This window comes from Adelges cooleyi, unplaced genomic scaffold, assembly GCF_023614345.1.
Source record: "Adelges cooleyi isolate 19-005CV unplaced genomic scaffold, UGA_ACOO_1.1 ACOO_flye_CR_arks_rails_tigmint_CR_PRNA_2, whole genome shotgun sequence".
Taxonomy (NCBI): Eukaryota; Metazoa; Arthropoda; class Insecta; order Hemiptera; family Adelgidae; genus Adelges; species Adelges cooleyi.
Genome location: NW_026095860.1, coordinates 8,419,290 through 8,446,008, shown reverse-complemented (window position 1 = coordinate 8,446,008; position 26,719 = coordinate 8,419,290). Strand labels below are relative to the sequence as shown.

General features: G+C 31.5%; 2 protein-coding genes and 1 non-coding gene across 5 annotated transcripts in view; all 3 read left to right on the top strand.

Annotated features, from left to right (window-relative positions):
• The window catches only part of LOC126833752 (lutropin-choriogonadotropic hormone receptor-like), an 82,899-nt gene extending 81,111 nt beyond the window's left edge, over positions 1-1,788 (top strand). The window contains exon 15 of the mRNA XM_050565263.1: positions 493-1,788. Coding sequence (XP_050421220.1) covers positions 493-1,189 — 697 coding nt within the window. The 3' untranslated portion in view covers positions 1,190-1,788. The remainder of the gene's footprint in view (positions 1-492) is intronic.
• Positions 1,789-7,703: 5,915 nt separating this feature from the next.
• Positions 7,704-25,915, top strand: LOC126833212 (BTB/POZ domain-containing protein 6-B). 3 transcript variants are annotated; one of them, XM_050564398.1, is made up of 5 exons: positions 7,704-8,003; positions 22,954-23,226; positions 23,291-23,438; positions 23,504-23,720; positions 23,788-25,915. In XM_050564398.1, the coding sequence occupies exons 1-5, from the start codon at positions 7,967-7,969 to the stop codon at positions 24,634-24,636; spliced, it is 1,524 nt and encodes a 507-aa protein (XP_050420355.1). In that variant the 5' UTR covers positions 7,704-7,966; the 3' UTR covers positions 24,637-25,915. The 3 variants fall into 3 exon arrangements, with proteins under 3 accessions (XP_050420355.1, XP_050420353.1, XP_050420354.1); XM_050564396.1 differs by lacking the exon at positions 7,704-8,003 and adding an exon at positions 13,863-14,287; XM_050564397.1 differs by lacking the exon at positions 7,704-8,003 and adding an exon at positions 22,372-22,797.
• On the top strand, positions 11,290-11,401 carry LOC126834019 (U6 spliceosomal RNA). Its single transcript, XR_007685027.1, has one exon. It is a non-coding gene; the product is annotated as a U6 spliceosomal RNA (small nuclear RNA).
• Positions 25,916-26,719: the final 804 nt, after the last annotated feature.

The following is a 26,719-nucleotide window of genomic DNA, read 5'->3' as shown; positions in this document are numbered from 1 at the left end:
CAATATCCCGTTTACCATATATTTATTATAGCCGTAAAACATAATTGAAATTTGTAATTACCCAAAAATACCATTATTTCTGAATTATTTCGGATTATTATTATTTAATATTTCGGTAATTTATAGTTGTGGTGGAATTAAATCGATAAACCATAAACACTGTATATCATCTCTTTTTGTGAGAAACCCTTAACCTTAGTGTAGAGCTAGCATTAACGTTTTCACACTCGTTTTATTTCATGTCCAGTTCATATTGGCCCTTTGACGACTGTTAAGTTATTCAAATTTGTATTGTTGAGTAAAACTGTTAGGTCAGACTTGGCCGTTTCACAACAAATTTAACATTAAGACGGGCACATTAACATTAATGGTCGGACTATATTTCTAGTGTAATATAAAATGCTAGTCCAAATGAATTTGCTCGTTTTCCATATAGACTTATATTCATCGTTCTATAACGACATAAACTTGGACCGTTCGGTATGGTTTCAGCATATGTCTACCGATGGAAAATTCTACTTCCATGGACAAGCTTTACCTGTTCTCGTTGCTCATGTTCAACGGGTTGGCGTTCGTTGTGATTTGCGCTTGTTACGCCAAAATGTACATATCCATCCGAGGAGGCCGGGAAGCGGTGGCGTCGGTGGCACGGTCCGACATGACCGTGGCCAAGCGCATGGCTTTACTCGTGTTCACCGACTTTGCTTGCTGGGCGCCGGTGGCGTTCTTCGGACTGACTGCGCTGGCCGGTTACCCGCTGATCGACGTGCCCAAGACGAAAATCCTACTCGTCTTCTTCTATCCACTCAATTCGTGCGCCAACCCTTATCTGTATGCGCTACTCACGCAACAGTACCGCCGGGACCTATTTGCCTTGCTCAGCCGTTTCGGAGTGTGCAGCGATCGGGTCAACGAATACAAGGGAGGTCCTGGTGGCGGCGGTGGTGTGGGTGGAGGTGGTGGAGTGACAGCTTGTGGCGGCCGCCGAAAGACTTGCCACGACGCGCGGTACGACAGACGGGCAACCGGCGACCAGGGTCAGATCAATCATCGAGGCTCGCTCATGACCACCGTCACGTCTGTCGATTCCGTGGTGGCCACAACCAGGCCGGGATCCTTGACGCCCCTGCAGGAGAACGCGGCCATCAGTCAGCTGGAACTTTTGCCCCTTCAGCCGAACAAGACCTGACACATATCCGAACAGGACGACGAATCCACTTTAGTCGCCGTCATTTGTATTCCTATGGGGCAGCAATGAATACTAAAATGAACACATCAAGTTAACATTTTTCGTTCAAATGATAAATAACCGTCCGGCGGTTGTCCGCATTTTCTCTTTTACCCAATTTACAATACAACCGACCTATGGTACTTTTTGTAGTATGACGACTTTCCATTATCGTTTATAAAATGGTTGTTAATTATTATTGTATAATGTACGCTGAAGTATTTCACTTTTTATTGCTGTAAATAACTTAACCTCATGGAGGAAAAAGGTTTGTAAACGATCTTTGCAGTAAAAAAACCTAAAGAGATTCCAAACGGTACAATGTGTTATATTTTATAATTTGTAGAGATTAACGCAAGTCTTTCCATAAAATAAATCACATTCTAAGTAGACTTAAATAAATTATAATTTGTTCATTAGATATTAATCATGTATAGAAGCTAAAAATCGATTGGTGGTGATTTTAAAAATCACCACCACATTTGAAGAAGTATTATTTTTTCTTTGCACTTTTCAAACGAAAACCGGTCAATACGATTATTTTTAATCGACTAAAAATTGTTTAAAATTGTAAGAAAATATAAAATGTATCGTAATTTATTGTGTAAATCATTTTGTAAATAATGGCTAATGACCTAGTTATCAAAGCTTACTTAGTATATGATTAAAACATTTTTTGAAAATATTATTTAGATTTATGTAGATTACTGTAGATGAATATTATAAAAAATATAAATAGTATAAACCACATCATATTATAGTCATTGTATAAGTATAAGTATAGGTAAATCGAATAACATTAACTTATGTCAATATTTTTTAATGTGTTTTATCAATCGAAAAGCAATATTAGAAATACATTGTAAACAAATATAAGTTGTGAATGCATACGAGTAAGGCACGATTCGATATCTAAAATTGTATTAAAAAAAATGTAGTCGAGTAAATTATCAATATTTATTAGTACTATAAATTGACTATAAGCGTTGTGCTTAGTATTTATCTATACAAAAATCTTTAAATATCTGTAATCTTGTATTTGAACTTTGTTGTAATTGTAAGTATATTGTAATATATTATTATATTATACGACGTATACCATTGAATGAACTTTCGTGATAAATGTTTTGGTCGTTAAAGAGTTAATGCAATAGAAAGAAAGAGTTCATGTGATTAATATTATTGTTAGGTAAATTAAATTTGTTCTATAGGTAAATAAATGTATGTTAAACATATAATATGGTTAAGTGCAAATAACATGTCAGCAGATATGTTGAGTTTACCCTAATGTTTTATACATGTTTTATACATGTATAGATGAAAATAATTTATTATTTTCAACTATACCCACTCTTAAATTATCAATTAAAAATTTCTATTATACATTACAATTAGTCGCTTAAAAGGTAAGTCCTAAATGGAACCATACTGACTGCGAGTTACTAAAATAAAATAACGCTTCTATAAGTCATTGTGGGCATATCAATATGGATTGTGATAATAATTCATTACTCAAGAAAGCTATAAATAACAGACGGAGCATTTCTAGAGGTCAGAGGTTTCAAAAATTTTAGTCAGCAAAATAATGGTGGTTCGTTTTGGGTCGTTCGATTTTACAGTATATTTTATAGTTGCTGTTGTTAGTGCAGTAACACGTGTCGCTAACCGATTAAAGTTCCTTTAAAAACGAAGAAAATTGGTGGTAAATGTAGGGCAAACTTTTTCCTCATTTTGTTAAGAATGACAAAGGTCAAAAGGCCTGATGCCGGAGGATTAACGTTTCACGCCAAGCACATTCCGCATTCGCATCACGTTTCTTCCTTCCCTCGCAATAGAAACACATATTCTGTCAATAGGAGAAATATTAACTTGCATTTTGTATGCCAAACCCGCTTTTAAACGATACCAAATCGATTTTAAAAATTAAAATTAATGTGTTCAATTTTTCAATTTTTCAATGAAAATTATATTACTAAAAACAAACTAATACAAAAACAAAATGCTTATTAAAAAGTCAAATATTGTTGTTGTTTTTTTATTAAATTATTATATTTTGTGTCAATTTCGTCATATTTCTTCAGCAAATAGAATACAAAAACAAACGTTATGAATGCCTAATGATTGGTGTTACCATTGCAAATTGTTTTATAAATATATTATACATGTTAGACTATAATATGTGTATACATGTACATAATAATAAGTGTGGTTAACGACCACTGTAGGTACCTACCTAACAACAAGGCTACCACAGTGGTTGTTGGTCTTTACATGCACATAATAAACACTGACCACAAAACAAAACAAAAAGCATAACGAACCGACCAAGACGTATTTGCGCGTTGATTAATACAAAATGTTTCACATGTTTGTTTTTGTGATTTATTTGAGTTACAGAAGTATTAAAATGTATTACTGTTTATAAATTAAATACCAACAAGGGTACGCGTTCCATCATAATACAAGCTTTAAGGGGACCTATACATATTTCATCTTCACTATATAACCTATGCGACATGCGTACATGACGTATCATACATAATAAAAGCTACAAACTCTAATTGTTTAAGAAAAAAGACGGTTTAAATCTTTAAGATTATATATTTATTATAATCTAATATATATATATATATATTGATACAAAAACGAGTTTTTAAATTGGTAAACAATTTCTGATCTATAAAGATTGTTTTTTTTTTTAATGGGTCGAGCGATTTAACAAGTATCATCACACAGTTTAAAATTAATTTAATTTAAGTTTAAAACAAATTGCATTATGTGATGAGCTGACAGCTAACAAGTCAGCCTAAAACAATATGTTTAAATCAATACTATCTCCGCTCTGCGCTGCAGCTAAAACTATGGTAATGACAATTTAATTTAAATAGAAATAAAAAAATTAGCATTGGTACGAATAGCAGACAGTATTATTACTTATTTTAATTTGCATGCTTAGCTAACCGAGTATAACTACCAAAATATTTGAGCCAACACCCATCATTTTATTAGTTTGACATAAAGCATATTTAATTACTACCTATATCATAAAAAAAATTAGTAATTTATTCTATACAAACGGCTGGAATATACTTTAATTCAAGCTCTAAATTACGATTTTGCGAAAAGTCACCCTTTAATAAATTAACTCAAAGAACTTAAATTTCTATTAAACATTGATACAATATAAAAATTGATGCCTGCCATTTTTTAAGTGCTATGAATAAAGAAGGCACTCATGCAATATATATTATAATAGCCACGCCATGTTGAACTGTCACACAAACAAATATTTAGTACCATTTTTAAATGTAGCGGTATATTACTTTTCGAATCAAAACTGTTTCACAAGAAAATAAAAGGTAATCCGAATAGGAACTACTATCACTTACGCCTGTCGAAAATTAAATCTTAAAAGTTAGTGATAGTGAACACAAATAAATAATAACTAAGTCTTAAGTAGGGCAAAATAATATTATACAATATAATATGTACGTTAATCTTGGTTGTAATTGTAAACTAATTTGTACAATCTGTACATTTAAATGTTAATGACGTGGTTCATCAAAAAGTAATTTACACCTGACATTGTGCGGAAGGATGGGAAATGAGAATATAATAAGAAATTCACTGTACCATAACACCCATAGCCCGTTCTTGTCTAATGGTTTATATATTCTACATTGATGTATGATGATCGAGGACTAGCTGATAAAATATTTTTTGAAATTGTCAACGCCGTGCTATACATAGATATGAGGAGGGCCATGCTTGTCATTATTAACAATCAATCAAAAACCATGTTTGGAAAATAAAATATGCTTCCCCCGGCAAAAACAAAAAAACCTTAACGAATGAATGATAATTGAGTGGATAGTTAAATCATATTTGCCTGTTGTTAATTATTTATACATAATGCCGGGTATAAGCGAGCAAGGTCGAAGTCTATACCATGGCCTTACATAATCCACGAGTATACCTAAACAATTAAATGATTGATGAAAGGTACATCGTGTATATTGTTCTACCGTTCGTCGTTGAACCTGTCATTTTAGCATGTACATGTCATAGTATAATATTATATTGTGCTCAATTGTAACTAAGGAAATGCATTTATAATATTATTGTACATAAGTGCATTCGGCAGTGAACTGGATAGATACAACTACACAACATTATTTACAGTATTTCGAATACATTATTGATGTGTACCGCCTCACCAGAGCTTATTCCATAAAGTGCGTCCTATAAAACATTGAAAAAAAAAATACAGAAATACTATTATTCACAGAATGTTAATAAAAAATAACCTATACAAATATAAGGAAGGATAGGAAACAATAAACATACAAATAAGACTTGATAACGACCGTTGATTTTGCGTAGTGACTAATAAAACTAACATTAATTATTTGTTGGTTTAGATGTTTTTATTATGAACCCGTCAATTAATTGTATAAAGTTAAAAAAAAAAAAACGATTTTAATATTTAATGAAATTTACAGTAAGAAGCGATTTAGAATTTTAGTTCCCAGAAAATAAAAATAAAAAAGTTTAGTTTATCTATTCCAAAAAAATCACTAAGTCATTATACATTTTTAACTCCTTCATGCATGACTTTTTATTTTTTTCCCAAAAAAATTGTACTGAATCTAAAATATATCAGGATTATGGGGAAAATATTAAAAAAATGATTTCGGCACAACTTCCCCTTATTTCTCCTCAAAGTTTAATTCGTGCCTAATATGGCACAACGCACACCAAATGTATGTTTGTGCCACTTATGGCCATCATGCATTAAAAAACACAATTTTTGTTTGTGCCATATCTGGAACAATATGCACTCAAAACAAATGTTGTCATAATTGGTATTCATTTTTTGGCATTTTTTTTTATTACTGACATTTATTTGTGATATATATTATATAAGATAACTAAAAAACATGATTTGTGTAATTATCATATTTTTTTTTTAATAATGTAAGTAACGAATTATAATAACTTTTTATGCATGTTGTCTCATATTGGGCACACAATAAGTTTTTGTTGTATTTCAAAAACTATTATACTTAAAAAACTGTTCTTACTTTTAAAATATTTTCCACAAAATTCCCTACAAGGTAGTAATTTTTTTTTTTAAATTCGGTAGTTTCAATTTTTTGTTATGATAGCATGAAAGAAATAGTTTTTACCCGACGCGGTGATAATATTTTCAGTTGTTTATTGTTCATCTATAATTCACAATTTTAACGCTAGATGAAGGTACTTTACATCAAAATGGGTCAGTTTTTTGTGCCGAATTCGGCCGTCTATGTAGTTATGTCATAAATTAATTTCCAAAGCAACAAATAACAAAAAACTTATTTGTGCCATATACGACACAACATGCACGAAGGGGTTAAATCATTGGTAACATTCATGACGAACCCATACGCTCTGACGGAAAATCAAAACTTTCATGGCCATTTGTCAAAGTTATAAGATATTTTATTATGTTACCTTTTGTATAGACCCGTGGCACATAATACACATTCATAAAAAATCGTGAGATTGATCCCTTGATATCAATGTCATAGTACAAAAATGAATTATTAAAGAAGAGAAATGCAACTGTTCAGTGTATTTCTCCTTGTGAAATTGTAAGTATATATTATAATTTATATTATTGTTTATATCTTATTATTAGACGCACGTCCATGGCCATCTGTGTATAACCTAGTTATAAAATACTAATCAAAACGCATTACAACAAGTAATAATATCGCCACCATCAATATATTGGTACATAAGTCTCTACAATCAAATCGTTTTTTTTTATTTTATGTATATAATATTATTGTGTTATTTCTATTTTACTAGCGTTAGGTAGAATACGAAATAACTAACGGAGTACAGTTTTGAAAGTCTAAAACCATTGTGATCGACTGAGGGCAGTGTAAAGGAATTTTTTGCGTACAAATCAATCGACAGTAATTATAAGTCACGGCAAAATAAATTTCCCGGTATGTACAGAGTGATACGCTGATCGTTGAGTTGTTTAAATGTTTAAGGAGCCGACAAGGAATAGACACGCCGTGAGTATAATTAGTTTGGATAAATCTTGTTGGTCAATTATTATTATTATTATTTTATTGGAGTCATAGACGAATGACATGTGTCCTGGTTCTTTGGCGTGTGTACACAAGAACGTATTACAAATGTATCGGTATTGAATTGCAGCTGTGCCATTTAGACTTCATAGCAATTATTATTTAATTAAAACGTACAACGGAGTTGTTTGCTATCGAAAGGCTAATGGCCGAGAAAAGCTACCGCGTAGTATGTTTAACAAATCGCCCTGTACACTGGTCGGTTACTCGAAAAGTGTCATAATGGTAATTTCTGAACAATCAACACGACTGACGACTTTGACCGCACACGTTTGGGGTCACTGTAAAAACGACTCGGCAAAAAACTGCATAGGTACACTGACAGTGGTGTCGGCCGACTGACTCGAAACCGCATCAAGATCGGTTTCAAAGTACTTAAGCTTAATTTTGAAGACCGACGATTGCACGTTTATCCGATTTGTTATAATACTCGTAATTACAATCACCTATCAAAAAATGTCGTCATGTCGCCTAAATAGTTCACGGATATCAACGGAAATAAAAAATAAAAAATAATATAAAAATAATAATAAATAATTAATTAAAACATATATTATGTCCGTAAAATATATTTAGCTCCACGACAGCGAAAATGCGAAAATCCACTTCACCTTGCCACAGCCGTTCGAGTAAGTAAACTCACCGATTATAATTTATATTTATACAATATAATATAACCATTACATACAAGTATACAACCGAATCAGGTTGACAATGTATGTGTTGTACCTACTTATGTCGTATGGTTGTTAGTGGAAGTCCGTTGAAAATTTAAGACGGCTGAAAAAATTCTGCTCGTCATAAGTTACAGAATACGTATTTTAATTATAAATTTCGTTATATGGCACAGCTATTGTATGATCCACATAGCAACTACGAAACGTTAATATTTTTTTTACAATGTTTTGAAGTTTGATGTAGGCATAATCAATGCGTTTTTCTACCACCAATGGAATAAAAGAAAAATGTAGAAACACCTAAACAAAATTAAAGACCTAACACGTGCCTGTGTGTGGTTAACCCTGTTCCTTAAAAGTCAAATCGATATAGATAAGTGTTGTGGTGTGTCCGAGGACGTCACAATAAAGGTGTCAGATTAATATGTATACGAACTGTTTGTTATCATTATGTCCGCAGTCCGTACAATAACCATTGCCAGCATTATTGAACATTAATTTCCACCGATATATAGGAAAATAATAGGCACAGAAGTACATTAATAAATAAAAACAGTTTTTGGTCAAAAACAAAAATTAATGATTTAAAATAAAAACTTAGTCAAATAATTGCGTGTTCTAGCAATGCAATTCAAAGATTAAAACTGTAAAGTAAAGTATGGAATTTTTAATTGCAAGAAATCTACGTGCTTTTATGCAGTTTTAAAGTTAATGGCTGAGCGCTTATATATAAACTTTGCAACTGTTAAATAGATTAATTATGGATTTGTTCAGACCCAAAACACAAACCTGCTCAATGCCTTAATGGTTATAATTTATAATGAAGAGAAATAATTTTCAAATTATTTCTATAAAGTATATTAGATAAATATATTAGTTGTCGTTAGTTAAAATTTCTTTTGTTTTGTTTTCTAAAGATTTAACGCGTTTTATGCTAAGCTAAATGACACAAAAAAAGAACCTAAACATTATTTTAAGATTAAATTGACGCATAATTTAAGCTTACCAACCCACTGTGTTTTTGATTATTTTTTAAACACTACTACCACCTCATTAGGTAGAACAACAATTGTAATAACCTAGTGGCGAATTTGTCGATCGTTAACAAACTATTTATTACCAATAAAAATCACTTTACATATAAAACGATTGTTAAACTCTTTAAAAAGTTATCATGTGTCTGGATACAAAAAAAAACAAATGACAAAATAATGCCATCTCAGCTTTGCATCGTAGTTAAAAAAAAGTACAAAAACATTATTGTAAAACCAGTACGTTCTCGGCTCTACACCAAATTTGAAATACAACATTTAACTTGTGTTAAACAATAAAAAAACGGGATAATAGAACAAATAAAAGTCTCTTGGGATAATCCTTCGATTATTTTATTACAAGTCACAATACCACAAAAACGATAGTAATATTGAAACAAGCGTTTCAAATTCGCGGACTTGTACATCCTTGGGGAAAACAATTTATTATAACTTTTATTTTTAAACTACGTTTAATTCATTTTGGTAAAACAAATGGTTTTTTCTACTTAACCCTTCACTGCACAATGTTCCATATATGGAACGATTGTATTTATTGTTTATATCTGCTCATGCTATACATTTTTGTATGCACAATGTTCTATAATGTTCCAAATTCTTTATACAGCGTTTTCCATGAAACCAAAACTCAAAAAAAAATTTTTTTTTTTTTGAAGTAGTATTAAGTACATTTATAGCTAAATTTATGGCTAAAAAAAAATTCATGCAGAGAAGGGTTAAGGGTTGTTTGAGATGAGTGAATTTTTTTTTTTGATACGTTTTATACGTTTTTAATATACTTTTAAGAGTTGAGAAGTTGTCATTAGTAGATAATTAATTGTTTTGTATGCGAGATTTGACAATATTGTATATGTACTCAATAATTCAAAAAATTTTAATTTTTTAAATAATCATTTAACCAGTCTGGATAGGTTGGCTTGGATTTCCCCAGAATTAATTTTATATTTGTTTTTTGATAGTATAATAATATTACAATTCTTATATATCATACCTATTATATTATTGAAAGTATAAAGTAATATTTATTAACCTATAAACATAGTAAACCTAGTAAAAATATTTGCAACTGGAACCGGATTTTTACAAGGTCATAAATCGAGAATATTAATTAAATTGTTCAGAACATATTGGTAATTATTATGAAAACTATTATAGCACTATGAACAACTTTTAACTAATAAAATTAATATCTGAAAAATTATAACTAAAATAATTTAAAAATTGAATTGTTGCGAAACTTAATACAATTCAAGTTTTATCTTTAATCTTTTAAATTTTAATAGATATTTTTTAATAATACTCATTTAATGAATACTCTTATTAAGAAAAACAATCTACATATAGATTTATAATATCAAATGTAATATTAAACATTAACAAGACATAATATTATTATTGATTATTGAATCTCATTTTTTGTGAATTTTTTCTTTTTTTTAGTATACATTATACGTGCATTATTCGTCTAATTCCTAATAAATTAAACAAATCGAACTGGTCACTTTTACCAAAGAAGTAGTTATTGTATCATAGTTATATATTTTTCGTTTTCTATTCTTAATTCGATTTACTGGTTCACGGTAACAAATGCACCGTTAAAATCAATGTTATTTTTAAAATTGGTCATTTCCCATTGCATTATTCTTTCTCAATCCATTTGTTGGTGTAATACACAAAAAATAACGGATACCATATATATATATATATATATATACTTTTTTTATTAATTTTGATCTAACAAGTAAATATTATAGTAGCATAACTAATAATATTATTACAACTACTACTTGATTAAGTCATTGTCATACACTAGTAAATAATATAAACCTCACTAGCACTGAAGAATCGGAGATAAGAGTCAAAAAAAATTGTACTCAGTTAAATATTTAATAATAATAATTAATAATAGTTAATAATATTATTATATAATTGTTTTTTTCTTTTTCCCCAGTCATTGGTATGCCAATAATTTGTGTTTTACCAAAAAACGAATCTCACTCTCACATCAAAATATTACCTATTAAAATAACCGAATTTTTAGTAGTACTTATTTACTATAATTTTATAGAACATTATAGGATTTTAAATTTAATATTTTCATAGGTAGGTATTATGTAAATAAATTTGATAAAAAAAATTAAGTGTCGTTTAAATTGTAAACATGCATAGTATTATTATGTACTTACTGGCTTTTGGCAGTTGATATAATAAAAGTGAAACGATACAAAGAATAATGAAGATTAACATGACCCTTGCGTAAGGATGACAAACAAAATCGTTAAAAACCACTATAGTCGTATTATAATACTTAATGGGGTTCTTTTAACTCTACGGGTACTTTGTATAAAAATTTCAAGAACGTTGTATCAACAAAGAAAGAACAGTGTAACTAAACAAAGATAAACCTACTAGCTGATTGTCACTACTGTCATATCGATCGCACTAAAACCTAAACAAATTATTTTTATAAAATCATTCAACATAAGAAAATATATTTGAAAAATCTTAAATCCTAGCTCTAAAAGATAAAGCCTAGTAGTTAAAATCTCAATTTTGCTAAAATAGTAATGACTGTCCACCGAAGATTTTACTTGTGAATTTTGGCAAAGGTTAGGTTAAAAATCAATTATAAATATGGTTTGGAGACGTATTTGAAATTCGGGCTTGTATTATAATATTATAGTACCTACTTAGCCTACTGAGTAGGCTAAAAGGCACACATTGCAGTGAAAGTTTCACTACATGACTTTTGGCTCACGCTTCACTCATTGTCAGTACATATATTTTGTTATTCTTAATTTTTTCTACGCCACCAATATTGAAATCTCAAAACCACAATATCTATAAATATAATGGTTAAATTTGACAGTAAGCCTAGACAGTAGTACCTAGAAATGGAAAATAGGTCAATCGGATGACTTGGGTCATTAAGTCAGGATCGTTCAAAAGACCCAATTCTTAAATTGTTTGTATCATTCCCTTCGACCGTGACAAAATATTTCTATCTAGACCTATTATTATACGAGTACCTAATGTTAGTTACCTGGTTAGGTTCGGTTATCATACAAATTAGAGCTGGGACTTCAAATGTCCTACATACTGTAGAACACAACATGTTTCAAAATTTGATGGTTTAACCTCCTAGGCATAATAACTTAGGTTAATAATTATGTAGAGCATTTTGTCCTTATTAAGAATTAACATTTAACAATTAACAATTTCTAAAGATTTGAGGCGAGTATTCTTTTTATCTAATTTAGTTTAAATTTAGCAATATTGGCCTAACTTATTTTGTATTAAAAGGTTAGGTATTGCATTTAATAGAATACTTATGTAGAATAAACTTCGACAACATTTGTGGTTATATATTATAAAATAATAAAATATTTAAATAAACCCTTAACCACAAAAATAATACTGTATAGCGTATATTATGTATTTCGGCACCATGTTACCATCTTCAGCTCATACAACAGACTAATGGTAAAAAAAAGTATAATATCGTGGATTACTTTAATAATTAATCAACTTCTTAATCATAATATAATACTAGATTGATATAAAAATTATTTATAATTCTTGAAACAACGTGGCCGAAACAAATATGATATAAACTAACGAACGACTTTTTTTTATCACATATGATCCGGATCGACTCGTTCACTATAGTGTGACCCGTTCAAAAAGAAGTTTTTGCACCACTGACAATCCATACCTCTTTTGATTTAACCTCTGAGTGAATTTAGATCAAAACACTTCGCTTATTCATCATATTTTTGCGATAGTCTTGCGTAGTTGAATTTTAACAATCCAACGGCATAGTTTGGCGTTACTTATGCAATTTGGAAAAATCATTAATTCTGTTATATAATATCTTTATTAAGCAACTTAAACAACTGACAAATTGGTAAAATATTTTTTTTGAAAAGCATATTTTTACTTTTGACTTTAAACTTTTGTGAGATCAATTTTATGTTTATTTTTTCTCTTGTTCATATTTGTATGGACAATTAAAAATGACTTTATGGTTTAACAACTACGAGTATGTTTTATACACTTTGTATACAGGCTACAAGGGGTAAAGACTACAGTGGTATATTTCCCATTAGATACAATAGACGTGTCTAAGGTTTTTAATTTTTTAATTTATACCGAATGCCTTATCTACCTATAATTATAGTGATTCGAATCAAGTCACACTAACTATGATATCGAGTAAAAAATAAAATTACAGCTTACAATGACCACGGGCTAAGATGTTTTAGGACACAAAATATCATCATCAAGTTCACCAATCGACTACCTACGTAACCGTAGAATCCTAAGACCAGCGATTACTGGGGAAGAGGGGATGGTGTTGAATTTTTTGAATTGTTCCAGTTAGAAAGTGGTTCGTGATATAATATCATGTCAACAACAACAAACCGAAGGCGTTAATGGATAGGAAAAAATAACTAAAACAATACAACAACAAGCAATTGTTATTGGTGAGTCGAGGTCTTTTAGTGTTTTGGGCTTTGGCGACCGCATAGCGGATAAAGACCGTTGTCCGGTTTGGCGCGCGCGAATCCACATGGTCATCCAGCCACCACCGCCGGACAACGGCCCGCGGCGGCTTACATAAGATTGGCCATTGGTGCGCAGCGGCCGACCGGGTGGGGGGGCGCACGCCGTGACCGGTCCACCTTGAGAAATCGGCGGCGTAGGCGAAGGAGGCGGCCGACAGGCGACAGCGGCCGCGTCAATCGCGTTGTGATGCGTGCCCGGGTGACATGCAGCCGGCCAAACGAACATCGGCGGTACTGAAATTGGGCCGGTACATAGTGCGGTGTCTGACCGCTCAGCCGGACATCTGGTTTCTTTTGTACAAGTGCGGTCAGCTAATTGCGGTCAACGTGCACGAACCGGTGGCCCGGAGCGTGGGCCTATTGGACGAGCTGTTCGAGGGCCAGGGACTGCTGCAGACCGATCACTGTCCGGCCGTGGGCACCAGCAGATCCGAGACGCCGGCCACCGGCACCGCCGACGACGTGCCGCCGGACAACGATCAGCACCGGGGTATGGAAGAAGAGGACGACGACGAATACGAAGTGATTGGAGAAGAACAAGAAGAACAGGGCTACGACCCTTTGGCCATGTTCGTCGGCCGACCGTACCATTGCACTGGCACCGACAACATCAGAGGTATGTACCGCCGACGCGTTCGGTCTACATTTGGGAATATGCAGCTAGGAATAATTCGTCATTGTTGTTGGTGTTTTTGTAGTCGGCGGTAATGTGACAATCGATTCGCTATCGCCGCCAACAATTAGTTAAGGCACAAGAGACCGGCTCCTGTTATTGTTATTATAACAGTGGTCACTATTATAAACCCAGTCCGTTTTTATAAACTTTTATGTAACCGTATCGTGGCCAGCAAAATAATTCTCGTAGGCATTGTATGCACACACATTAGAAGGCCTAGATATATGTCTATGCATCTAGGCGCTTTATAAGTATACGCACACAATATTAATATGATATGTATTTACAATAATACAATCGACATTACTCAATAAAAACCGTGCAATACAAATAGACGGTGTGGTGTAAGAAGATTGTCAAATCAAAAATAGCAGTTTTTCAGAATACAAGAAAACTTGCCATTTTCAAAAACAAATATTGATTCCTGTAAAAAGTTACAATTTTGCCTTGACAACCTTCTCATAAACGTCGCGTCGTTCGAATTTGGAGATTTTAATATCTACAAAATTTAGAGACACATATTCGTATTTCGTCTGTAAGGCATTTGGATATGATATTAAGCCTAGTATATTAACACGTTGTCTTTATCCTTGTCACTTGTGATTTAATTATTTCGAAATCCAGACAAATCAGAGTCCGGAAAATATGAAACATACTCGGAAATTGTATAATTTAGCCTTTGATGTATTTAATATTATATATAATATTGCCATTAGTTGAATAACTAATTACGTTAATGGTTGTTGATATTAAGGAAATAACTAACTTAATTTTCAAAAAAAACCAATATGGAATTATCTCAAAAAAAAAGTGGCACCGACATATGACAAGTTACACAATTCAATATTTTATTCTGCAATATAATTTTCATTACAACACTAGCTAAAAAAGATGCATAAAACATTATCTTTTATTTGATTAAATATTACTTTTAACAGAAGAGTGTAAAAATTAGTATGACATGCATCAGTAAACAATTGTTTACTGTAGTCCGGCCAATGTAAAAATAAATTATAATAATGGGTTTTCATTCTTTCAAACACGTGTGATAAACAACAATTAACTTATAAGCCGTGTAAACATTGCGTATGACGCATATTCTATATTATTCGGTGAAGTAATATCGACTTGAGTGTTTACTTTGTTTAACAAACAAACATTTTGAGTGAACATTTAACCTATAATTTAAATTCTCATACCTATAATTGAGCGATTATTTCTCAACATCGCAATTATTGCAATATTTCTAGAATTCTAAAGCTTTTGTTTTTGGATGATCGTCAAAATTAGGCAAAGAGATATTCGAGGAATATTTAATTGCCAACCTAATACCTGTTTTGTTCAGAACCGTGATTTAATCAGTCTGGATACAAGAAACAAGTAAAACATATTCCACAGGACACAAGGTTAATCCACCGCGATTCGTCCAGTAGTACAAAATAACAAATCTTAAAATTAATATTATACTAGCAAAAATCACTTCGTTAGGAAAAACTGGATATTTTAGTTTAATTGAATTTGTGTTATTGACAGTTCAAATAGCGTTATTATATAGATATACAGAGTTTTTAACATCATTTTTTCTAATATCTTTCAACACGCTCAAATGCAACTATTTCAATTTACTCGTTCCCTTTAACTGCTTTTGGTGACATTCCTAATCATCCACAAATTTCTTTAGTCTAAATGGTAATAACATATTATTCTGTTTCATCCATGTCAATGCAACATTATTGTTATCTATTACTGGACTATCATAGTTAGGTTTAGAAGACCAGGCGAATATAATTGGCAAATATATTGTAATAATATATTATCTTGCAATCGTAAATGGCTCTCGAATTTGCATTTTTTTTTTCAAGTGTATTTAAGCATGCACACACTTCGTATTCGCCGACGGCTTCACTGCAATTGTGTTAAGCAAATAAACCGTATCGCTTGTGTTTTCCTTAACCAAATTTCGCTTCTCCGTACCATAAAATAAATAAAAGACTGACCTACTATTCGCTGTTTACCAATAATCATTTTCTCTAGATAGCTCTAATACAAAATAATTTTCACAGCCACACAGTTCATTGTTATAAACGCATTTATATAAGACAAATGCGTTTATTATAAAAACATCTGTATAAGATAAAGGCATATAGAAATATAATAGCCTACCGTGAAATGGTCAATTCTCAAGGCTCAAATAGAATCGAGCGCATAAGGATAGTTCCAGCGACGCGATGAGCTCAATTTTTTAGTAATTTACATGCATCTGGACATTTAGGTCAACTATAAAACCTGACCGCCGAAACTTGCATTCGATCGGTTTGTAAGGTTAACATTTTACTAGCTCTTTAACGACTGTTGTAAAGCTAACCTAACAGCTAGGTTGAAACTAGCTATCTAGCTGCTAACGATTGACATAATATATTAACCTAAATTGTCTACAAAACACCTTATTATACACAATCGAGTCTATTATTTCTTCATTAAGTGGTATATTTGATAGGTAACGAATGCGTTTCGTTTTTCAAATTTCTACACTGAACAACAATACACAATATTCAACCCGAGATCGTTGCACAATATTACCTGCGCTGGAGAATAAAATATTTTCAATTACAATACGATCAACGGCAGCATACGAAAAAAAATTGGCGTCGATACAATAATATGTAAATAATAAGTTCAAGGACACGGGCATCGAGACACACATACGAATTTCTATACATATCAGTCGACAAATTATTTTAGTAGATTATATTTATTTTTATTTCAACATAAAACGTAGGCAACGTAAGAGGTCTTTTAACCTCTTAGATTTGAGTACAAACAAATGTTTAAAACAAGAGCATATTTAACCGATTAAAATTGTGGTTATGATTAAGAAAACAGTAGGTTGTAATGGTCTAAGCATGCACGGATGAGTCAAAATAATATTCTGTGGGTCCTATTGAAATAACCATTAAAACGATTAATAACAACGAGAGGGTAATAGATAATTTAAAAAAAAAATCTGGTTTCACATATTATTATGCACTTAACGAAAAATAACTATCAATTTGAATAAACATTATATTTATCAGTCCTTTATAAAACCACTTTACTCATATGCTAAAAATACAGTCAAAACGATAAAAGCAATTATTACTTTGATATACATTTTATTATTAATTGAAATACAAACAAATTTTTGATAAATTAATTATTGATGCAATGTATTTTTCGATTGCCGCGAGAAAATATTTGCTAAAACAGTACATTATTAGGCTGATTAAATATTTTTAGGGTCAATAGCAATAAAGTATTTATCAAATTAGTCTATATTTTTATTGAATATAACATAATTTCTTGTTCAGTGTAACTTTCTTGAGCTTAGTGATTGAAACCTAACAAATTAAAAATTATATTTACATATAAAAGTATATTATATATTATTATTATACTTAATGTATAATCATAATGTATGTCATTATTTTAAACATTTCAGGACAAAAAAATATAAGAAATCTCTATTTTTTAGACCACGCTAAATGGTGCATATAGAACTTCAATAGTTTGTTATGTTTAACTATTTTAAATTGTTTTACAAATTTTCCCGTGACCAGATATACGCGAACACACGATGAACACCGTAATTTGATGTTGAAAGGTTACAAATTATAATAATATTATTTTGACTGTTACTTTTGTCCCACGATTAATTATTTTATTGAGAACGAAGCGTGAGAACAAAAACGGCATGACTAATAATATTACAAGTGAAATAATAATTAAAATAATATACCGATTCTGATATTACGGAACTGTGCTTCGCAAAACAGAATAGCGAATACGAATGTGAATCGATAAATAATAATAATTATTATTATTATTTATTGCTAAAAATAATTGCATTAGTCGAACTGGTGGTATGTCGTACGCTGTATGCGATTACAATAGGTTTTTTTTTGGACAAAACAACGTAATCAGATTTATATTCGTTTATTAATCGAGTACTTAATTTTCACGGCCAGTGCTAGAGCGATCAGCATGAAAGTTAATTTCCCTTGAATCCCGTGCAAAATCGCTAAGTGGAGGCTAGATGGCCATTAGACCCGACCACGATCTGCACTAAGGCAATAGGTTAGGTGCATGTTTTACTTTTTTTGCTGATGAGCAAAATGAGGACTGTTGCTTGAAGGTGTTGAAGGTTGCTCAGAAGGTGTTGAAGTTTCCGTACATAAAATACAAAACTTATCTTATGTTTGTTGACACAGACCTCAGTGAAATGTTATTCATAAACAAACCGGGGTCTAGGTATTCTGTCGATCCATTAGTAGATATATCATTGGCGTTTATGTTAGTCAGATAAAAAGTATCAAACCAACACTAGTACGAATTATTGATGGGCAAATTTCTTAGTTTTATCACGTGCATGGTGTTGCATGGAAGTCAATTATAAATGACAAAGACTTTAGTTGTATTTTGAAATTTCTTTTGATCGGTGTTCCAATAACAATGACCATTGAATAGTGAATATCGCGATGAATGCGTCCAAATATAAGGTACTTTGTACTTTCTTCGAGTCTACTCGATACTGTTGTCCGAGTCAGGTCGTCAATGGGTACTTCGAAAATTGTAAGCAAAGTTGGGATACATCGGGAGACATGTATACGCGTGGTCCGTCCAAATGAGGTATGGTAATCTAATCAGACAGTGGACCGGTTAGCCAGCTAAGTGAAAACAACAACCTTCAATGCTGAAAAGCCGTTACACGTCGTTTTTCGCCCGCTTTCCCTGGTTCTATTTTTTGTTGGCTGTTGCCCTGTCATTTTCACGTGTTATATAATTTTACGCATGAGCGACATACGTGTGTGTGTACAGCGTATTATTATAATATCATATTGTATATTATTATCACAGTTGCCATTACGATTACACGTGTCCATAATTGATTTGGCCGTAATCAGGTTAGACCGTTGACTTTAAACCTGTTGACATGCAAACGCGCGCTGGTTTCATGGTCACATAAGTCAACCGGTGGTGAGATTATAATACGAGCGGTGAGGATAACTCCTTTCTTCTAGAGTAAATGTCTGTGAATAAAAAACACATTATATTTAGACGCGCGTGAAGCAATAGTGTATCTGTGTAATTACACAGCTTTTTGTTAAACTGCGTACAAACACCAGGACAAATCGTACGTACATTTTTTCGGTTTATTTATTATTCTTATCTATAAAAAGAAACAAAACAATTTCCACTAAAAAATTATTACATGAAGATATTTCCACCGATGTAGTAAGCGTATCCCGACTATTTGAGAGCCTAAATTTAATTTTAATGAAGGATTCATTTTGTCAAAAAAAAAATGTACGAGTTAACCCGCTCCGATCAAGTTAATGTAGAAAAACAGCCGAATAACTGATTCAAGAATTGTCTATATAAATGATTTAATAGTCGCATAGTTAATACTCATCTATACTTAACTGTAAATATCCACAAACTTAACGGGAAACTATTTTTTCAATAATAATAATTAATAATTTAGCAAAATTATATACTTAAATAATACATTTTTATTTTCATAATTATTACAATAATTATTATAATCGTGGAAAATATTTAAATGAATTACACTACGTTGATTTTTTTTATTAAAATTAATTTCTACTGGTATAATACAAAAACGGCAAAAAGTGAAAAAAAAATCAAGCAACAGTACAAACCAGTAAAGCAAGAAGTTACTCGTAATAAAGTGGTGTCAAGGCCGTTATTAAAAATTAAAATAAAAGTGATTAAATCACAATAAAACGCTTCAATGCGAACTTCGGGATAGTGAAAGAATCCAGCACAGAAAGGAGAATTATCCAGTGTCAGAAAATTCATATCTAACGGATTTCTTAAAACTGCGGTCAAATCCAAAAATGCTAAAAAAAAAAATTAGACCTCCTTACTTATTCGAAGCATGATGTATAAATGAAGAAATGATATTATACTGTTATGTTAATTTATTATTGAACTATTATGACATAACAGCCTATTGCTGAGCATGTATTTCTTATAATATTTTACTATTTTAGTGTCCATACGGGTAAAATGTTGTTAGGAAAATGTGGTCAGACAACGTGTTACAAACAAAATAAAGAGAATCCAGTAAAATTGCCTAAACGCATTTCATCAAAAAAAGTAAATAGATACCTACATAATATGTATAATAAATAATAATATGAAAAATATATTAACGGTGGGAAATTCTACTTGTTCCCGTGTCTTCTCGATACAATAATCTTCAGAATCATTTTTGGATCCACTACAAATCGCTAGTTATAATAATTAATTATCTCAATGGTACCTAATAATAGCACTATAGAGTACAGATAGATGTTTGTATGCAACCGAGTTCCAACAAGCATAATATTACAACACTGATCGCTCCGTGTCTCAAATCCCAAATCAGTTAGGATTAACAAACAACGCGTGTGATTTCTACTGGTCAAGGTTCTAATTGACATTTTACATGACGAACGCCGCATTGAAAATGAATAACGATAATGTCATCTTGTTTAATCAATAATTTTTTTTTTTTAAAGCCACTATAATATAGGAGCCAATAAGATTTTACGTCACAAATGCGTGCAGTTCTATACACAATAGACTTAAAATCAAAAGTTAGGACCGATTAGCTTGATCCATGAAAGTCTTAGCACATTTATAGAACTACATTTGTAGGTATTCGTTTTAGCACTCATGTTTTTTTTTTTAACCGTTAATATTAGGTATTCTTATTTTATTGGAGCGTGACAAAATCGTTATTGAAAGCTTAAACGACGTCCCTGTTGTATAGTTCCGAGTTCGACTTAAAAGGTTTAGTTGATGACATTAATATATTATGTTGCGCGGTAAGAATAAAAAAGACGAACAATGAAAGGAAATGGGAAAAAATAACAGAATAGGGTCAATGACTTTGCCCGAGTAGAATGAGGCGAAGAATACAAAAAATTCGATTAATCTGGCTGGCCTTTAGTAGGATAGTTGTAAAAGTTGGTACAGAATAAAACTTAAAGTGCTTACCACAGAATTTTCTTGTTGTGTTTAAACATTTTTCAGTGTCAGACTTATTTTAACGGACACAATCTGAATTTTTCGATCTGGTCATTACGTTACTAAAAACCAATCTATAAATATAGCCTGTGAAATTATTAAAAAATGAATATTAATTGTACTAATTTTATAATAAAAAGTAATAATACGTACCTACATCAATTTCGTCCGTTTAAATCTAATTAGTAAATAATGAACATTGGCAAATTTTCCACTGGACTAAATAGGTACTACTTATTCAGTTCGCCTACGAAATTTGACAAAAAAATGTAAATTGTTATTCATAAAAAAAATCTAGACATCTAAATGATAAAAATGTAAAACCAGATACAATTAAAAACTACTTTTTTCAATCGGGTAGATAATTATGTTAAGGCCGAATCAGTAATACGTCAGCTACTAGGTACAGGTTATATAATATAATTAATTATTATGCCTGCAGCGCAAATAAAATTTTGAAATTTTCGAACGACTTTTCTATCAAACCGTGGAGAGAATCGTTTTGAAAAAGAAGGTAAATACAACAGTATTATGATAATTTATATAAAAGATAATTCTCCATGTGGGGGGAACCTTGATTCCGTAGACCGTATATTGTATTTTGCCATTATTCGCCTCATCTCGTTTACCCGTCCCATTAACCGAAAACATTACAACTTCTCCTACAATAATATCATACTGCGCGTACACTGTAATAAAACGTTATAACCGAAAACTGTTTTTAAGGTCAAATTCAAACTCCAGTCATTATGGTATTGGAAAACTAGGGTAAAGCATTAATTAAACGTAGACAGGCGTATGGTTAGGGCGGTCAGACTGTGGCGCATAATCGTAACGATAGCGACGTCACAAATCCATCTGCGTGACGTCAACGCCTTATGAAAAATACAGTGCGGTTGCAGATACCCAATGGTTTACTCCATGACTCTTCTGGCTATCACAGAAATCGGCCTGCTCAATCGTACCTATAGTTGTTATGGTCGCGGTGTGGTAGGGACGGTGTGTGTAGTGCGCTGCCTGTTTTGATTTCAGAATTATAGAGATTTCTGTGCCGAGCTGATATTATCAATTAATATTTTATGCACTATTGTCTCGTCCAAGGATTTGCCAATAATTGTGATTTCAAAACGGGGTTTCTGTGTCAAGTGTCCAGAAATGTGAATCGGCCCACAAAAATGCATTTTTCCGATTAAAACTTAAAATTATTACATTACGTATATATATATATATTCATTTATAAAACGCCGTGTTAAGTCTCCCAAAAAAACCACCCGTTATGTCGAATTTCTACACTAAAGTGAGCTCATCCTATACTAAACCGATGAACAAACGAATGACTCTCCAAGAAATTACGCAGTCGAATCAATGGATTAACGGTAAGAATGGTAGTGACTCTTTGTGATCCGCATACGCAATATTGTGATAATATTGGTTAATTGAAACGGCCTGGTTTTATATTGAAATCAACGTTCATTAAGTAAATTACCATTGACCTAGTTATTAATTAAGATCGTTGTTGTTTTGTGTTACAGATACATTGAGCACAAATATCTATGGAATGCCTCAGTCTGGTTCAACCGTTTCCCAAAGAGAAAATTCTTCCTTCTTGCCCGTCACACAGCCAGCTAGTGCGCCCGTATCGCCCGTAGGATCTCCGGTCACAACACAATTGCTGTGTGCCGCTACTTCTAATATTACATTAGATCCCAATTGGCAAGCGATCAAATCTACCGTTCGCGAACGTAATGCTGCCATGTTCAACAATGATCTTATGGCTGACATCTACTTCATTGTTGGCAATCCCGGTTAGTTATATTCAGTTATTTATCATTAAAGCACATGTGTTGAATTACTATTATATTTCTGTAGGAAATACTCAGCGAATTCCATCACACAAGTACATTTTAGCCACTGGAAGTTCAGTGTTTTACGCAATGTTCTATGGTGGACTAGCGGATACTAAAGAAGAAATTGAAGTTCCCGATGTAGAACCTACTGCTTTTCTTACATTACTAAGGTAAGGTCAATACTTATCATTAACATTTACTTTAATATTAAAAGAAATCTTTATCTAATTAATAGGTATTTATACTGTGATGAAATTCAACTGGAAGCCGATACTGTTTTAGCTACGTTATATGTGGCGAAAAAATATATAGTACCTCATTTAGCTAGAGCGTGTGTTAACTATTTGGAAACTAGTTTGACGGCAAAAAACGCATGTTTGCTCCTCAGTCAGTCGAGGTTATTTGAGGAGCCAGAATTAATGCAGAGATGTTGGGAAGTGATTGATGCACAGGTTAAAAATTGTTAACTTCAGTGTATTTTTATATTTATATATTAATTATTATAAATCATATTTATAGGCGGAAATTGCATTGCATTCTGATGGATTTGTCGACATAGATACTGATACTCTTCAGAGTGTTTTGGGTCGGGAAACGATTAACTGTAAAGAAACTATTCTGTGGGAGGCAGCCATGAACTGGGCTACGTCCGAGTGTCACAGACGTGAAATAGAACCCACCCCGTCGAATAAACGCCAAGTACTAGATTCCGCATTGTACCTACTCCGATTACCTGCTATGTCTCTTGAAGAATTTGCCAACGGACCAGCTCAAATGGGACTATTAACTTTGGATGAGACAGTCGATTTATTTTTACACTTTACTGCATCTAATAAACCTCGGTTGACTTACCCCACTAAACCTAGAATAGGATTGAAACCTCAAATGTGTCATAGATTTCAGTCATGCGCCTATCGCAGTAATCAATGGCGATATCGAGGTCGTTGTGATAGTATTCAGTTCAGTGTAGACCGGCGTGTATTTATTGTTGGTTTTGGTCTGTATGGATCATCAACAGGAGCAGCCGATTACAATGTCAAAATAGAACTCAAACGCCTTGGAAGGATATTAGCCGAAAACAACACAAAATTTTTCTCCGATGGTTCGAGTAATACTTTCCACGTGCATTTTACACATCCTGTCCAAGTAGATCCAGAATTATTTTACACAGCTTCAGCTATACTGGATGGTGCCGAATTGAGTTATTTTGGTCAAGAAGGGCTTAGTGAAATAAATTCAGGCAGTGTGACGTTTCAATTCCAATGTTCTTCCGAAAGTACTAACGGCACCGGAGTGCAAGGAGGTCAAATCCCCGAACTAATATTTTATGGACCAGCAGCGGGAGTAGTAAGTAGTGAAGATCATTAAATAAATATTCTCAAATGTTTTCCGATCCGAATTAAATACCAATATTAACAATTTTTTGTATCATGTGAACATCACAAAGCATTTTCTCGGTAAATTTTAGACTATATTTAAACAAAAATAATTTACCTCACAACAATTTTCAATTTCAATTTAAAACAAACTCATTAATTCTTTTTTTGTTTTATTTTATTCAAAAAAAGAACAATTAATATTGGAAGATTAAAAACAAATTTATGACTTAAAACTACAAAAAACTTATTTATTTTTTGTAAAAATACTAAAAATTATGTCTTTAAAAAGAAAAGTTAATTTGCTGAATTGTATTTTATTATTATATTTTAAATAATTGCAAATAGTACTGAATATATTATACATTATAAATAGTATTTTAGCAGTTAGGTGATGAATATATATTGGATGAGTAGTGATTGAACCCGATACCGCAGTTTAGTCAAAAAGGGTTCTCTCGATAGCTCGATAGTCAAGTGTGTTCTCATGTTGTTTATTATTTGTCTGTAATCATGAATTTTATTATATTGTCCTAACTACGCTCAATTGTGCATAATATATTATTTAATTTATTATAGTATTTATAAATATTTTTTTCTCGGCATTAAATAAAAAATGTTTAGTAGGATTATAGTTAATATGCTTCACTCACTCAACATTATATATTATACTGTATTATGGTACAACTGTATAAATTATAACCTTGTGTATTTTCAAAACTTATAAAGTTCATAAAAAAAAAATACTAAAATTGGAAAATAATATATATTTTTAATTATTACTATTATATAAATTAAGTTGAAAATTATGTATATGTAGGTTACCTTACATTATGGACTGTGTTTTGAGCTTTAGGTACAATATAATAAGTTGATTAATAATAATAATGATAATTGTATTGTAATATTTAAGTTAGTTGTTTATTCTTATATTTTATTATTTGTAATTCTTTATTCAGTTAATTTTTAAATATACCTATTTATATTTATGTATAATATATCTTTCCTCCCGGCTCACTGATAGCCGACTTGACACTATGTTGCTATCTAGTAGATTTGAATTATAACTATTTCATTGTGTAATTCTATTTTTCTTTCGCACAATAAGTGAATAATATTTTTGTTGATTTTTTTATTATTTTTGTAGACAAACCATGCAGTAGATGTTTGTAAAGCGATAAACTTTTATTTATTATTTTACTCGGTAGACTGTGATAGGGGATTATTTATTATGTATTTCATATTTTTAAAATAAATCCGCATTTTATAAACCTGTTAGTTATTTTTGTTACATCTTGTTCGACTTGCTAAAAGTAAAAAAGCTAATTATTTTTTTTTAATACAAAACTTTTGGTTGCTAACATTTTAATACATATTAAAATTATGCTGTCATTAATGCTCATAAGAGTTTATCTAATTCTCAGATTCACTAACTAAGAACAAATGCAAAAAAAAGTGGCTATTGAATACAATTTTTACATTGATATATTCGTCAGTACTTGTATTATACTTAAATCTTATCTAATTAATGAAGTATGTAAAGTGTATAGTTGTTTTAATCTTTTAACAATATTTCATGTAAGTGTAAAGTCTATAGGCTGGTATAATGGGCAACAAAAACCAGAAATACATTATTTTTATAGAATTTTTCTCATTAAATCCAATTAGGTTCTAAAGTTATAACTTATACCCTTGAACTATATTATATTGTACAATAATATATACTCGCTGTTATACCTACGCATTAGGAATTGGGTATCTGTAACATTCTGTATAGGTATAGTGTATAGTAGTATATAGTGTATATTCCTATGAAATTTAAACGTAAAATTTAATGAATTTCTGATTAATACATATTAGGTTTATGTTAGTGTAAACTGGCAACAACAAAATATGTGTATAAACACATCTACATTTGTATACTACACTTGGTTTTTTTTAAGTAGCATGATATATTGTATTTCTTATATCTAATTAATAAAATTAAACTCTTACCCGAAATCTTCATTATGGTTTGATACATATTATACCCAGAGATCGAATTGAAAAAATGAAAAGTAATAGTCACTTTTACT

Excerpts from the sequence above, each read along its gene's own strand:
- LOC126833212 (XM_050564396.1), top strand. The coding sequence starts at position 13,876 with ATGCAGCCGGCCAAACGAACATCGGCGGTACTGAAATTGGGCCGGTAC. Across the intron at positions 23,439-23,503 it reads GCTTTTCTTACATTACTAAG|GTATTTATACTGTGATGAAA; the intron begins GTAAGGTCAATA and ends TCTAATTAATAG. Across the intron at positions 23,721-23,787 it reads GGGAAGTGATTGATGCACAG|GCGGAAATTGCATTGCATTC; the intron begins GTTAAAAATTGT and ends TCATATTTATAG.